General features: G+C 50.5%; 1 protein-coding gene across 2 annotated transcripts; it reads right to left on the bottom strand.

Moving 5' to 3' along the window:
- Positions 1–779: 779 nt before the first annotated feature.
- On the bottom strand, positions 780–11396 carry LOC149995598 (uncharacterized). Of its 2 annotated transcripts, none has more exons than XM_090261264.1 (3): positions 11333–11396; positions 8578–8704; positions 780–2763 (listed from the first exon to the last, which is right to left on the bottom strand). In XM_090261264.1, the coding sequence occupies exons 1-3, from the start codon at positions 11363–11365 to the stop codon at positions 1073–1075; spliced, it is 1851 nt and encodes a 616-aa protein (XP_090117390.1). In that variant the 5' UTR covers positions 11366–11396; the 3' UTR covers positions 780–1072. The 2 variants fall into 2 exon arrangements, with proteins under 2 accessions (XP_090117390.1, XP_090117391.1); XM_090261265.1 differs by lacking the exon at positions 11333–11396 and adding an exon at positions 10256–10416.
- Between the last annotated feature and the right edge of the window lie 3206 nt (positions 11397–14602).

Below are 14602 nucleotides of genomic sequence, written 5' to 3'. Positions count from 1 at the left end.
TATTCCCTGCTTTATAGAGGATAGTTTGCTATATACTATTGCCAGCAGATCACAATCATCAATAATGACGCAAAGAATGGAAAATGTGCCTGCCAGACTGAGGCACTTTTATCTTCATAAGAATTCCAGCCGTCAGGGGGTTGGGTGGGGGACAGACGGTGACCTGAGAGTATTGGACAGTCCTCTCTGTAACCGAAATAGCCCTGAAAGAAGGGGGGCCGCTGTGCAGGGTTCCTGCAGGGGGTGCCCTTCCCCCATCTCTGAGGCTGAGGTCTGGGCCCAGCCTTGTGGTCTGACCATTCCCAAGCCAGCAATCCAGGGCTGGGAGGGGCAGGATTCCTGGGTCCTGGGGTTCCTGTGGGGAATTATCCTTCCTCCCCTGAAGCGCTGACACTCACTTTGACAGGACAGCAGGTACCTGTGTCTTTTGCACCTGAAGACTGATTAAAATGACATCGGGTTCCCTTTAAACCTTTCATTTAAAGAAATTTAACAGACCACTTTGAGAAACTGGCATCTGAAGAGATTACTACTACTTCCTAGGTCTGAAAAAAAAAACTTTACCCCTCATGAACCACTTGGCAACTTATACTGTTGCAGAGAAACAGGGGGTTGTGTGTGGGGAAAACAAGGAAACCCAGAGATGGTGACGTGACCTCTGACTAGATTTAGGCGTGTGTGACAAAGGGAGAATGTCCCCATGGAGCCCACCTCCGCCTCTTCCTTCTCCCCCCGCCTCCACTTGACTATGCAGGAGATGGAGACCCAGAGACACTAACTGTGTTGTCAAAGCTGATAGAACTGTTTACTGGATCTTGGTCTTCATCCACCGTGCCCCTGGCATGTTCCCAGGTACCAGATCTGTAGGGGGGCTTGCTTTCTACAGGGCCCTGCAGATGCTCTGAAAGCAGCTGGTGTGCGCGGCGAGACCTGTCCACAGTGCCCCCATTTCTCAGATCTGACTGGGCAGCACTTCTCTGGAATCCTACCGCTGGGTTCCAATGGCACGGAGGCATAGGCTCAAGACCCACCCTTGAAGTGTGGATTCTGAGATCTCACCCCCCATTTCCCGCTACGTGTGCTTCCTCCTCTGGTGTCGCGTGAGGTTCACGTTTCGGCTGAAGGTCTTCCCGCACTTTCCACACTCGTATGGCTTCTCTCCTGTGTGGGTCCTCTGGTGGAGGGTGAGCGAGTAGTTTCTGATGAAGGCCTTGCCACACTGGCCGCACCTGAAGGGCTTCTCACCGGTGTGGATGCGCTGGTGCTCGATGAGGTAGGCGCCCTGGCTGAAGGCCTTGCCGCACTGGCCGCACTTGTAGGGCTTCCTTCCGGTGTGACTGGCCTGGTGTGCCGCCAAGGAAGAGCGTCCAGAGAAGGGGATCTGGCAGATGGAGCACTTGTAGGGCTTCTCCCCGGTGTGCACATGCCCATGCTCCTTGAGGGAGGAGTTCTTGCTGAAGGCCTTGCCACACTGGCCACACTTGTAGGGCTTCTCGCTAGCATGGCTGGCCTGGTGCGCTACCAGAGAGGTACGTGCTGCAAAGTATATTTGGCAGTAGGAGCACTCGTAGGGCTTCTCCCCGGTGTGCACGCGCTGATGCTCCCTGAGGGAGGAGTTGTGGCTGAAGGCCTTGTCACACTGGCCGCATCTGTAGGGCTTCTCGCCGGTGTGGACAGTCTGGTGCGTCTGCAGGGACGAGCGCGCCACGAAGCGCTTCTGGCAGATGGAGCATTCATACGGCTTCTCCCCGGTGTGCACGCGCAGGTGCTGCGTGAAGAAGAAGTTTTTGCTGAAAGTCTTGCCACACACACTGCACTCAAAGGGCTTCACCCCCATGTGGATGCGCTGGTGCTGGATCAGGCAGGCCTTCTGACTGAAAACCTTGCTGCACTGGCCACACACATATGGCCCCTCACTCGTGTGGAACGCACAGTGCAGCGTGAGTGAGGAGCTCTTGTTAAAGGACTTGCCACAGTCTCCACACGTGAATGGCTTCTCACCCGTGTGCATCTGCTGGTGCTCCATCAGGTGTGCGCTCTGGCTGAAGGCACACCCACAGACAGCACACTCGTAGGGCTTCTCCCTGGTGTGCGTCCTCTGGTGCACGATGAGGTGCTTCTTCCGGCTGAAGGCCTTGCCGCAGTCCCCACACAAGTATGGCCTCTCCCCAGTGTGCGTCCTCTGGTGTATGTTGAGGAGCGTCTTCTGGCTAAAGGTCTTTCTGCAGTCCCCGCACGCATATGGCTTCTCCCCGGTGTGCACACGCTGGTGGATGGTGAGGGAAGAATTCTGGGTGAACTTCTTCCCGCACGTGGTGCACAAGAAGGGCTTCTCCCCCGTGTGGATCCGTTGGTGCTTCTTCAGGGATGAATTACAGTCAAAAGCCTTGCCGCAGTCCCCACACAAGTATGGCTTCTCCCCGGTGTGCACACGCTGGTGGATGGTGAGGCTCGACTGCCGGGTGAACTTCTTCCCGCACGCGGCACATGAGAAGGGCTTCTCCCCAGTGTGGATGCGCTGGTGCTTCATCAAGCACAAGTTATAGCTGAAAGCCTTGCCGCAGTCCCCACACTGGTAGGGCTTCTTCTCTGCGTGGAGTTTGGAGGGAGAATGAAGGCTTGAAGTACCTGAGTGTTTCCCAGCTCCTGCACAGGTAGAATCATTCTTCAGAGGTCCTTCTGCCACCACCGCAACAGAGGGTCTGTCTTCCCAAATGTCCTCCTGTGGGTCCGATTCCTTCAGGCCAGGTCTAGTCTCCAAGTCTGAGGGGAGGGGAAAGAGATGATGACATACATGTAGTTAATGCGGGGAGGGAGGACCTTCCGAGGAGACATGGCATAGCCTGAGAGCAGGGGACAGCCTTTGTGGGGACAGCTGGAAAAGGGAAGCAGTGAGCTGAGATGGTGAGGTAGAAGGAGGTGAGCAGAGAACGAGAAAGGGCCCCTTGGGAGTGGGTGCAAAGGCGGCCAGGGAAGCTCAGAGCTGGGGGACGATCCCTGGAGAGAAAGAGGACGGTAGACCCGAGGCTCCTGCAAACCCAGTGAGTGTTGACAGCACCCGGCTCCTCACTTCCAGGCCTCGTCGTGCATGCCCCCCGCCCGCTGTGCTTCTCAAACAATTGACTCTAGTTAGAAATGATAAAGTAGAGCCCACTCACGTGTGGCTGTGCTGGTTGTCCCCTGTCTCCCCACCGCCCAGCCAAGCTCCCGCCTTCCTACGCTGCTCAGGAGTGGCCTGGCCCTGGCTGCTGGGTCCTCACCCTCGTCTTGCACACTCGTCCCTCCCCGCTGACCACAGCCGCTCCAGTCTCTGCCTGTTTGTCCTGTGGGTTCCTCAATCTGTTTCCAGCCTGGGGGCTGTCCTGACTTCCGGACTCTGTACATTGACCTCAGGGTTCATCCTGACATTTTAAAACAGATCTTAAACAAAAAAAATCTCATAAAGAAAGTATTTGGGCACACAAGAGCCCTCCTTCCTAGGAGGCAATGAAGAAAGGGGGAGTGGTAAGCAGCTGTCCCCATCCTGCATTTAATCCTCCAGTGGCCCCACAACATCTGAGTCTGAAACCCCACCCAAGTCCTGAGAGCTCAGATTTCAGTCTCCTTTCTATGCTGACACCTCCTAAACAGATGCCCCTGCCCAGACCACCTCTCTGAGGACCGCTGAGGAACAATCCAAGGCCTCCAAGGCGCCCTCCTAGGTATCAAACCTAACGCATTTGGTGTGAGACCTGTGTTTTCAGAAACTTCTCTCCCAAATGATTAAAAGAAAAAAAGGCTCATCAAAATACGTCAGACACACAATGACCGATACTGTAGGATTCCACTGATACGGGCAACTAGGATTGTCAAATTGGTAAAAAACAGAAAGTAGGACCTGGGTGCCAGGGCAAAGGGAGGGGAATACAGAGCTGCCGTTTAGAGGGGACAGGTTGTCAACTAAGTACATTAAGAGTTCTTGAGATGGATGGTGGTGAAGGCTGAACGGCCAAGTGAATGTGCTTCATGCCTCTCAATTGCACACTGGGGGTCAGAGGCAACGCCCTCCCACTCCCCGACTCCTCTTCGCCATCCAGCCCCCGCTCATCCTCGGTTCCCTTTGATTTCCTTGTCCAGGCCCAGTGCTCCCAGCCTCGGAGCCTCTGCACCCGCCATTCCCACAGCCTCCCCATGGGCGCTCATCCTTGAGCCTCAGGGAGCCTTTGTCCCCCACGGGAAGGCCTTCTCGGTCCACCCTCCGGTGGAAAGGAAGCTCCCACCTGCCATTCTCTCGCCTGCTACACTGTGAGCGCTCGTTACACTGGTCCTCCCCGATCTGCATCCTGGCAGCTCCCGCAGCGGGAGGTGAGCTCCGAGGAGGCAAGGGCCTCGCCCGTCCCAGCACCCACACCGTGTTCAGAACACGGAAGGCACCTGATAAACCTTCACTGATCATTGGCCATGAGCTGGCATGGTACCAAGCAGCCCTCACTGCACGTGAGCAGGTGCTGGACAGATTACTCCCATTTTACAGACAAGGAAACCAAGGCTCTGAGAATGGAGCCACACACTCAAGGGCACCCAGCACATTGCATCATGCGGTCCAATCCCTAAGTCACTATTCATCCTGGAGGAAAGGATTTGACAAGTACATTATGTAGGAGAATCCTGGTTTCATGACCTTGAGGTGTGGGGTCGATGCCAGATGTCAGGGCGATTGTGGCCAGGGACATGAAGGCTGAGGGCAACTTTCCAGTGGGAAAAGGTAAGGACGCTGACAGTGGGTTTGGATTGAGGCCCATAGGTCTGAGACCCGCTGGGGACATAACAAGCCCCAGGCTGCAGGGATTGGAGAGAAGGGTCTGGGTTGTGCATATGGTCCGAAACTGGACTTCATCAAATGACAAACTCCTGCTCCTCAATAATTGTGCCTGGACACCTCGATATGCACATTCAAAACAGTGACAATATATGGCGATCGAAGGAGATGTGACTTTAGATGGCAGGCACACAATGTAACATATAAATCATTTATCATAGAAATGTGCACTTGAAACATAGGTACCTATTAACCATTGTTACCCAAATTAATTTAATTTAATAAAAATACAGTGACGTTAGCCCCTTTTACATCATTGACAACAGTTAACAAAAAAAAAAAATAAACCAGAGACCTAAATAAAGAGCTAAAATTCTAAAACTTCAGAAAAAACAGGAGTAAACCTTTGTGGCCTTCCGTTAGACAACAGTCTCTCAGATATGACATCCCAAGCACAGGCCACAACAAAATAAACTGGACCCATCAAAGTTAAAAATGTGTGTGTTCCAAATGATGCCATCGAGGAAGAGAAAAGACGACCCACAGAATGGGAGAAGTAGTTACACAGTACATCTCTCATAAAGGACTTAAATAAAAATTTAATAACAAAAGAAAATGTAATGAACCTTCGAAAGTAAATGACAAGGAAGAAAACACAACGAAAAAAACAGGCAAAAGACTTGAACCAGACACTTCACCAGAGAGAACAGACTGCTGACAAATGAGCACCTGGAAAGCCCTCAGCACCAGCTGCCAGCTGGGCCGTGGTAAGACCGCTCACCAACCAGAGTGGCTGCAGTGAGAAAGGCTGAGCGTACTCAGTTCTGACAAGCACACGGAGCAACGCAATGCCCAGCGCCTGCGGTGGAAGTAAGAATGGGACAAGTGCTTTGGGAAAAAGGGTGGCATTTCTGAAAAAGTTAAATAAGTCCCTAGGTAAGACCCAAGGACACTCGACAGAAAGGACATCTTGCGTCTACAGAAAAGTATCCGGAACTGGACACAACCCATGTGTTCACCATCAAGTGAATGGATAAACACATGGTGGTCTCTTCATGAAGTAGCATATTACTCAGCAACAAAAAGAAGTGAGCAATGGCCCTGGCCGGGTGGCTGACTTGGCTGGAGCATCGTCCCATGCACCAAAAAGCTGTGAGTTTGATCACAGTCTGGGCATGTATGGGAGGAAGTTTCTGTGTGTGTGTGTGTGTCTCTCAAATCAATAAATATATCTTCAGGTGGGGATTAAAATATAAAGAATGAAAAAAAGAAGTAAACTATTGATACATATGACGTGGTGAACCTCAAAATATAATGCCAAGTATAAGAAGTCAGATTTGAAAAAAAAAAAAAAAAGGGAGAGTACATGCTATATGATTCCATATATATAAAATTCTACAATAGGCAAATTAAACCACAGTAACATACAGCAGACCAGTATTCGCCAGAGGATGGAGGGTGGAGGAAAGGAAAGAAATTTTTGGGTTAAGGGGTGCATTTGGATCAGGGCAATACTTTTCTTGGTGTATGGAGGGGGAACCCCCAAAAACAGGAATTGAATTCTGGAATACGGACCATTGTAGTACAGGCTTGCCCACCAAGTGAGTGTTCTAGGAACACAACTGTTATCAGTGTACCAGCTGGCATTGTTGTGAGAGGCTGTGTTTGGCTTCTGTGAATTTTTTTCGAAGACTCCTTGAACACATTTCTCTGTTTCTTGACGGGTGATTTATGAGCGCACCTGCCCATACCACACTGAGTGTTCATCAGTTTTAGAACAAAAGCAGCATGACCCCCCCCATGCCCCACCCTCCCTGTTGACCTGATCTCAACCTGAGTGATTTTTCTTTCCCCGAAAGGAAACGTTTTGCCGATGTGGAAGAGGTGACACAAAAAATGGCAGAAGCACTAAAAGGTATCAAAATTGACGAGTTCAAAAACTGTTTTTGAGCAGTGAAAAAAATGTCTTGATAGGTGTATGGCATCAAATGGACAGTACTTTCAAGGTGACTGAAGTTTAAATATGTGAGAATAAACACAATTTTTTACAAGTAAATTTGTTTTTTGGGTCCCTCCTCTTATACAGATGTCAAAATGCATCAAATGGTTCGCTGTAACTATGTGCAGTTAACTGCAGGTCAGTTAAACCTCCACCAAAGCTGTTCAAGAAATGGGACCATACACTAATTCTGAAAGTTACAATTTTTCCTGAATAGTACTACTGAGGGACATCTTTGTCAGTGACCACAAAGAGTGCTCATCTTTGAAGGGCATCATGATTTCCATCATATTGATACAGCCTGATATGTTTGGACAGTCTTGTAGGTGAGCATCTAGGGCATTTCTCTTGATTTTTCTTCCTATGAAAAACTGCACACTTATAGGGAAAATTTTAAAGGATAGATTCCACAAATGGAATCATATGAAATTTCATTGGTAACAGCAAACTGTATTCCAAAAGAGTAGTTCCAACTTTATACTCCTAAAATGAAGAGAACTTTTCTCTATACCCCCATAATACATGTTGCTGTTGTATTTTTTTAAGCCTCACCAGAGTATATGCTTGTAGAGGGAGTAAGGGGATGGGGAAATGTGGGGAACCGCTCCTTGTGGTTTCAGGAACTGTAGCCCAAGCTGTGAGCCAGGCAGCTCCCCCTCAGGAAGCCTCTGAGTCTCAACAGAACACTGGAAGGAGGGGCAGACAGGATCAAAGGCCACTCAGAGGGTTTCCATGGGAACTGGATTTAAAGAATGCATATTATGCTTTGGAGCTTGCTCTGCTTTTCTTATCTCTTAGTTAACTATAAACAATCTCTAGCAAAGAATGTATGGAACCTTGCATCTAATGCCAGTGTGGCATCAAGATATTTAATAGACCCTGACACAGACTGGTCACTGTGTATTGATATTTGTAATCTGTAACTGTCAACTGTAATCCAGGCGCCTAAAAGCTATTAATGATTTATGAATTTTGACCTTTTATCTCCCATGCGTACCCTTCTCAATAAAAAGCATGAGAGATGGAGGTCTTGTGCTTTCTCCAGTAGAGGGAACAGCCGCCTCCTTTCCCCACCAGACAAAATACAGTGTCCTGGATAAATTTGTTCTGCCGTGGTTGTGAAACCTCTGCTGGACAGAGAAGTTTCCAACCAAGCCGAGGGGTTAGAGGCACCTCCGCCACAGGGAAGGGAGAGGGAGAGAGGGGGTGGGGGGTAGGGAGAGGAAGGGGGGTGGGAATATCAATCGGTTTCCTCCTGCATGTGCCTCATCTGGGGATCAAACTCACAGCTCAGGTATGTGCCCTGACCAGGATCTAACCTGCAACCTTTTGGTGTGCGCAGTGACACTCCAACCAATGGAGGCAGCTGGCCAGAGTTGTTATTCTTTTTCAGCTCTGTCCTGCATGAGAAAGAACTGTATTAATGAGAATCAACTGGCACTTCTTTGACTATTAGTATGATTTAGAAATCTTTTATAAAGTATAACTCCATGCATTTCTACACCTACAAATTTCACGTTCATAAGTTTGGTCTAACTTTCTATTATTCATTTGGTCTTTTTGCTTATTTCTAGGAGCTCTTTATATATTTATAACCCTCTGACTGCCATATACATGATAAATACTCTTTTTCACTTCATCACCTATTAACTTTATTTTCAGCTTCAAGTAATTTGAATGTCCTACCTAGCCACATGTGTCCATCTTTTTATTTTTTTAATTTCTGTGTCATCCTAAGTTAAAGGCAGATGGTGAGTAATATGGCAAAGCTGCCCCTTACCCAGCGAGACCAGGTTCCAGTAGATCTCCATCATCACGTCTCTGTACAGGTCCTTCTGCACAGGCTTCAGCTGCCGCCACTCCTCCTCGGTGAAGTCCACCATCACATCCCTGAATGCCACCGAGCCCTGTGAAAAGAAGCGCACACCACTCACCACATGGCCTCCTCACGGGGTTTGGGAGATACGGTCAGAAGGGCCAAGAGGATCAGGAAGGCACACAGGATTTACGTGATATGGTGTCAACAAGGTGAAGAGCTCCAAATGGCCTGACCAATCCATGTCCTTGCTCCCTAAGTGCACTGGATGGTCCTCGGATGGACAAATAAATTATGTGGCTGTCTTCCAGGAAGACAAACAATCCCATTAAACAATGGGCAAAGGGCCTAAATAGACACTTCTCCAAAAAGGACATACAGATGGCCAATAGGCATTTAACAAATACTCAATGTCACTAATCATTAGAGAGCTACAAGTTAAAACCACAACGAGAAAATGCCCTGACTGGTATGGCTCACTTAGGCTTCATCCTGCAAAGTGAAAGACTGCCAGATTGATTTCTGGTAAGGGTGTATATGGGAGACAACTGATTGATTTTTCTCTCACACATTCATGTTTCTCTCCCTCTTTTTAAAAAATAAATATATAACCTGGCTGGTGTGGCTCTGCAGATTGAGTGCTGGCCTGTGAACTGAAAGGTTGCTGGTTTGATTCCCGGTCAGGGCACATGCCTGGGTTGCAGGCCAGGTCCCCGGTTGGGGGCGCGTGAGAGGCAACCACACAGTGATGTTTCTCTCCCTCTCTTCCTTCCTCCCTTCCCCCGTCTCTAAAAATAATAAATCTCCCTCCCTTCCCCTCTCTTTAAAAATAAATCTTTAAAAAATAAAAATAAATGAATAAAATCTTTAAAATAAGGAAGTAAACATATACAATTGTTAAAAAAGAAAAGAAATAATGTAATTGAAAAGCAAAAAGTAAACTGGGAAAAATATTTACCACAAATATGTACATACATACTGACACTCTTCTTTAAAATCTTCAAGAATAATAAAATTCCTCTAGACCAGCAAAGCATAGGATAGGTAATTTGTCCACCCACAGAAATGGCCAATAAACATTTAAAAAAAATCAAACTTCTCTAATATCATAAATGATGCTACTCAGAAAGAGTTGATGTGACATCAGGTGTTACCTACCACACACAAGGTTTATACCACTTGCCATTTATATTCAATGAGCAGATAAACTCCAAACTGTGGTCAGTGTGAAACAGTGGCAGCCCCTCCTGCACGGTGTTCCAGCCAAGAACTATGAAGACTTCTGAAAGGCCTTAAAAATACCCACCCCAACCTTCCTCTGCAATGAATCTCCCCTAAAGAAATTATACAACGTGCCGGGGTAAGACTCATGCTCAGCCCTGGCTGAGTGGGACAGTTGATTAAAGTGTTGCCTTGTACACCAAAAGGTTACAGGTTTGATCCTAGGGTGGAGCGCAGTGAGGGAGGCAACCAATCAACGTTTCTCTCTCACTTCAATGTTTTTTTTTCTCTTTCTCACTCTCCAACTCTCTCTCTGTAAAATATAACAAACATATTTTGCTCCGGCCGGTGTGGCTCAATGGTTAAAGCATTAGCTTGTAATCAAAAGGCTGCAGGTTTGATTCCCGGTCAGGGCACATACCTCAATTGCGGGTTCATCCATGATCCCCATTTGGAGTATGCAAACCCTTGTCTGTAAGCATATGATCACGGTCCTGGTTTGGATCCCTGGTCTGCGTGCACACAGAGGCCACCAATCAATGCTTCTCTTACATTGATGTCTCTCTCTCCCCGTTCCTCCCCCTCTCTCTAAAATAGAAAAAGGCAAATGAAAATGTTCTCAGGTGAGGAATAAAATTAATAAATATCAATGAACATATCCTCTTGTGAGGATACAAATATTTATTCCCAGCCATATATATATATATATGAAACATCATTTGTGGTTGCCTCTTGTGCGTCCCCAACTGGGGACCTAGCCTGCAACCCAGGCATGTGCCCTGACTGGGAATCGAACCAGGTGACCCTTTGGTTCGCAGGCCGGCACTCAAGCACTGAACCACACCAGCCAGGGCCATATATAACTTATTGATTTGAGAAAGAGAAAGAGGAAGAGAGACTTGTCCCAATGTATTCATTAGTTGCTTCTTGTATGTGTCCTCACTGGGAATTGAACCTGCAACCTTGGGACATCAAGATGATCCTCTAACCAACTGAGTTCCTTGGCCAGGGCCATGTAATGTATTTCTTGCATAGAAGGAAATTTAGAGAAAAATACCACAAATAGCCGCCCACCAAAACATCATAAAACTTCATGGCGAGAGCGAAGATCTGCACAGGTTCCTCCCTACAAGTGTCCCCCTCCTGCCCTCTGGACATTTAGTGCCATCTGACCACTTCTGAGGGTCCCTTGTCCAGCACGTGCTGCCTGGGGCCTCTGCAGTGGCCTTTGTCACATTTAATCGAACGTGTTTAAGCCACCACGTCCCAGATACCTGCCGAGAGCCCCCAGGATAGGACAGGTCACTCCTGAGCTACCCTGTCCCCTGTGGTTGACAAAAGTCAGTGTCACCACAGTACCCTCCCAACTTAGGGTAGAGAGCCCCAGGAGACCGGGCCTGGGACCTGGACCCTGTGGAAGGCTCAGGGGTGTAGAGGGTCATCCCCTTCCAGAAGCCTGACCCTAAGGAAGGAGGGGTGACAGGGTGACATGACTCACCAGGGTCTTGTCGGTCACTGGCTGTGTGGCCATCTCTTCACTGCCCGTGGGGACCAGAGGACAGGCAGGCTGTGTGCAGCAGTAGAGACAGAAAGGCACAGTGAGAGGCCAGGTCAAGGCCCGAGCCACAATGCAGACTGGACAGACACATCCACTAAGACACATGCAGACAGGGACACACACACACGTTCAAAGTAAACACATGCCCATGGCATTCAAGGCACTCGACAAACATCTCTGATTTAATCCTCCTGGCACCCTGCAAGGCAGGTGTTATTTCTACCTACCTCATTTCACAGATGAGCAAACTGAGACTCAAAGAGATAAGCCACTTGCCTGAGATGACAGCTGGGGATGGAGCTGGGCCGAGTACGTCCAGGTCCACGTGCTTGGTGCACACCTCACACCCACAGACAATCCCCCAACACACACACACACACACGTGCACACAGCCAGTCCCATGGCCTGGAGGAACAGGACCTCCTACCCCATCCCTGGTTCTGAGTGCTGGCCCCAGGCCTCAGAACACCCAAACATTGTCCCTACCCCTGGGAATTCTACAGATCTTGTGCCGTTACTGTGTGGCTCAACAGATACATGTAGGCAGCCTGGAGCCATGTGGCACAGTTAAGAACTCAGTTCTGCCCTGGCAGGGAGGCTCAGGTTGTCCTGTGTATCAAAATGTTATAGGTTTGATACGGAAGGCAACCAATCAATGTTTCTCTCTCTCTCTCTCTCTCCAATCAATAAATATACAAACAATGTTTACTGTAACACTGATCCTAGAAGCAAAACACCAACCAACGGACAAGCAAACCCATGGTAAGGGGATAGAAGGCTGAGCATCCAGTCTAAAATTTTAGGTTGCCTCTAGGAAGCAGGAGTTATGTTATGTCCTTGGGGGCAGTGGCTTCATGATTTTTAAGGCAGAATTTATTTTCACCAATGCATTCTTTATGGACTTGCAGTCTCTGACTCCCATCCTTGCACGGCGAGGCCAAACAACGCGGGCCCCTTTTGCCAGAAGGGGAGGCCATCAGAGCAGACTGACCTAGGAGGTACAGTGGGCCCCGAGCCTCTGATACCTGTAGGGTCCCTTGAAAGTATCATCATTTCTTTTCAAATTATAAGAGAGCCCTGGCTCAGTAGCTCCACTGGTTAGAGCACTGCCCCTTACACCAACGTTGTGGTTTCGATCCCGCGTCAGGGCATATGTGAGAATCAACCAATAAATGCATAAATCAGTGAAGCCACCAATCAATGCTCCTCTTCCTCTCTGAAGTAAATTAAAAAATTTTAAATACAATAAAGTTCTAAGAGAAAAGGCAAATCTAATTAAACCTGGGTTATATTTGTCCCTATAGCAATACAATGACAACTAGTTTTTACTTTTATATAAAGGAGGCCATGAAGCCATAGTGGCCCTGGAAGTGGCATGTGCACGGGACTGGTGACTTCTGAACTCAGTGTGGTCTCAGGTCTCTGGCTGCACTGCTAGAGGTGGCTAAGTGTGGGGGCTCAGGAACCTGGATGCCTGGGTGTGGAGTTCGGGGATTCACTTAAGTCTCTTCCTCAGTTTCCCCGTCTGCATATTGAGGCTGGTGAGGGTCCCTACCTCACAGTTACGGGGAGGCCTATAACATGGCCAGAGCCATACCCTGAGCACCCCACACACCCCTGAACAACCCACCCCGTCAGCAAGGGGCGGGGTCTCTGACCTCTTTCTCAGCCCCGCCCCTTGCGACCACCCACGCCCCGCCCCCCCACGGCCAGGTGAGGCTCTGAGGGCAGGAAGCAGATGGGCTCGGGCCGGCAGGCGGGCAGCTCCGCCAGGCCCCCTGTGCAGGGCAGCCTTCCCCACGCTCTCGGGAGGGCCCCCCACACGCACCGCACACACGGCAGCCACCCCCGCAGACAGAGGCGCAGGGGCACACGCGGGGGGAGCCTCGGACAGGACAGACGCACCCGCACGCGCAGACACACTCACCCCCAGACGCGCAGACAGGCGCCGAGGAGACCAGACACGGCGGACGCCTGGATGGGGCCTCAGGCTCAGTCCCCGCGGACGGACACGACGGCGGACGCGCTCACAGACGCGGGCACAGAGGGACCGGGGAGACCAGACAGGAGCGGACACACACACGAGCAAAGGGAGACCCAGGAGGCCCCCGGGACACGCGTGGGGACAAACACGGAGACACACTCACAGCGACGGCCCGGGGTCTCCGCCCCGCGCGCACACGCACAGCCACAGGCAGCACCGTCACCCGCACTACGCCCCCCGGCCGCATCCGCTCCCTTGCCCACACGTCCTTACCCAGACCCGCACCCCGTCTCCTCCATCCGCAGCCCGGCCCGCAGTCCGACTCACCGTCCGCTCTCAGAAAAGTGACCGGCGCCCTCTGGGTCCCAGGCCGCACTGCGCGTGCGCGGACGGCGGACTACACTTCCCAGAAGCCCGCGCTGCGCCTCAGCTTCCGCCGCGGAGCGAGCGCTGCCAAACCGACCCAAGGCCGGAAGGGGTCGTGAGGCCCTGTCTCCCAGAGGCCCCCTGCGGCGCAGCGATCCTGAAGGCGGGGTTCGCGAGGGATCCGGGGAAGGGGCGCGCAGGGGAGCCGTGAGAGGAAGACGGGAGAGGGGCCGGGGTAGTGGACGGCGGGAATGGGGGCCTGGGAGGAAGAGGGGGAGCTGGAGGGAGGGAGGGGGTGGGCCACCCTGCAGCTCAGCCTGGTCCAGGCCGCTGTCTGGCTTCAGTCCCTCCTGGAATCCGCGTGCGCCCGGCGCCGCCATCAGCCAGGCCGTTTCCAGGGCCACAAGGTCCCGCGAAGTCACCCACTAGTACGCTTACCAGGTGGGCAAGAGAGCGTCCCTTTCTGCTCCTGGATTGACATTAGTTTCAGGTGCGGGCCGTCAGAATTGCCCAATACGGTAACTTCCAAACTTGCACATGCTCCCGGGAAGGACCCCCACGCACAGCAATCCCTTCTTTTCCCTATGTGAACTCTGGACAGCTGTGGGGTCCGACTGCCTGCCACGGAGAAGCATGACTCCCCAAAAGTTTGGGAGAGAAAGGAAAAGGGGCGTATTTCTAAGTTCCACAGATTCAGAGTAATGGCAGGTTTCAGGCGTTAAGTCCCACTCCTTTTAAAACCCCCAGACACACAGTACTGCCCTCGCCCTGCCAACCTTAGGCCGCTTTCAGAATACGCTAGTCAGGTACTGTCTTTTCAGAAAAGCAGAAATCAGGGCTCAGCATTCCCGGTCACAGTT

This window comes from Furipterus horrens, unplaced genomic scaffold, assembly GCF_987537825.1.
Source record: "Furipterus horrens unplaced genomic scaffold, mFurHor1.1.pri manual_scaffold_13, whole genome shotgun sequence".
Taxonomy (NCBI): domain Eukaryota; kingdom Metazoa; phylum Chordata; class Mammalia; order Chiroptera; family Furipteridae; genus Furipterus; species Furipterus horrens.
Note: the sequence above shows the minus strand (reverse complement) of the source record. Positions and strands in the feature narration are given on the sequence as shown.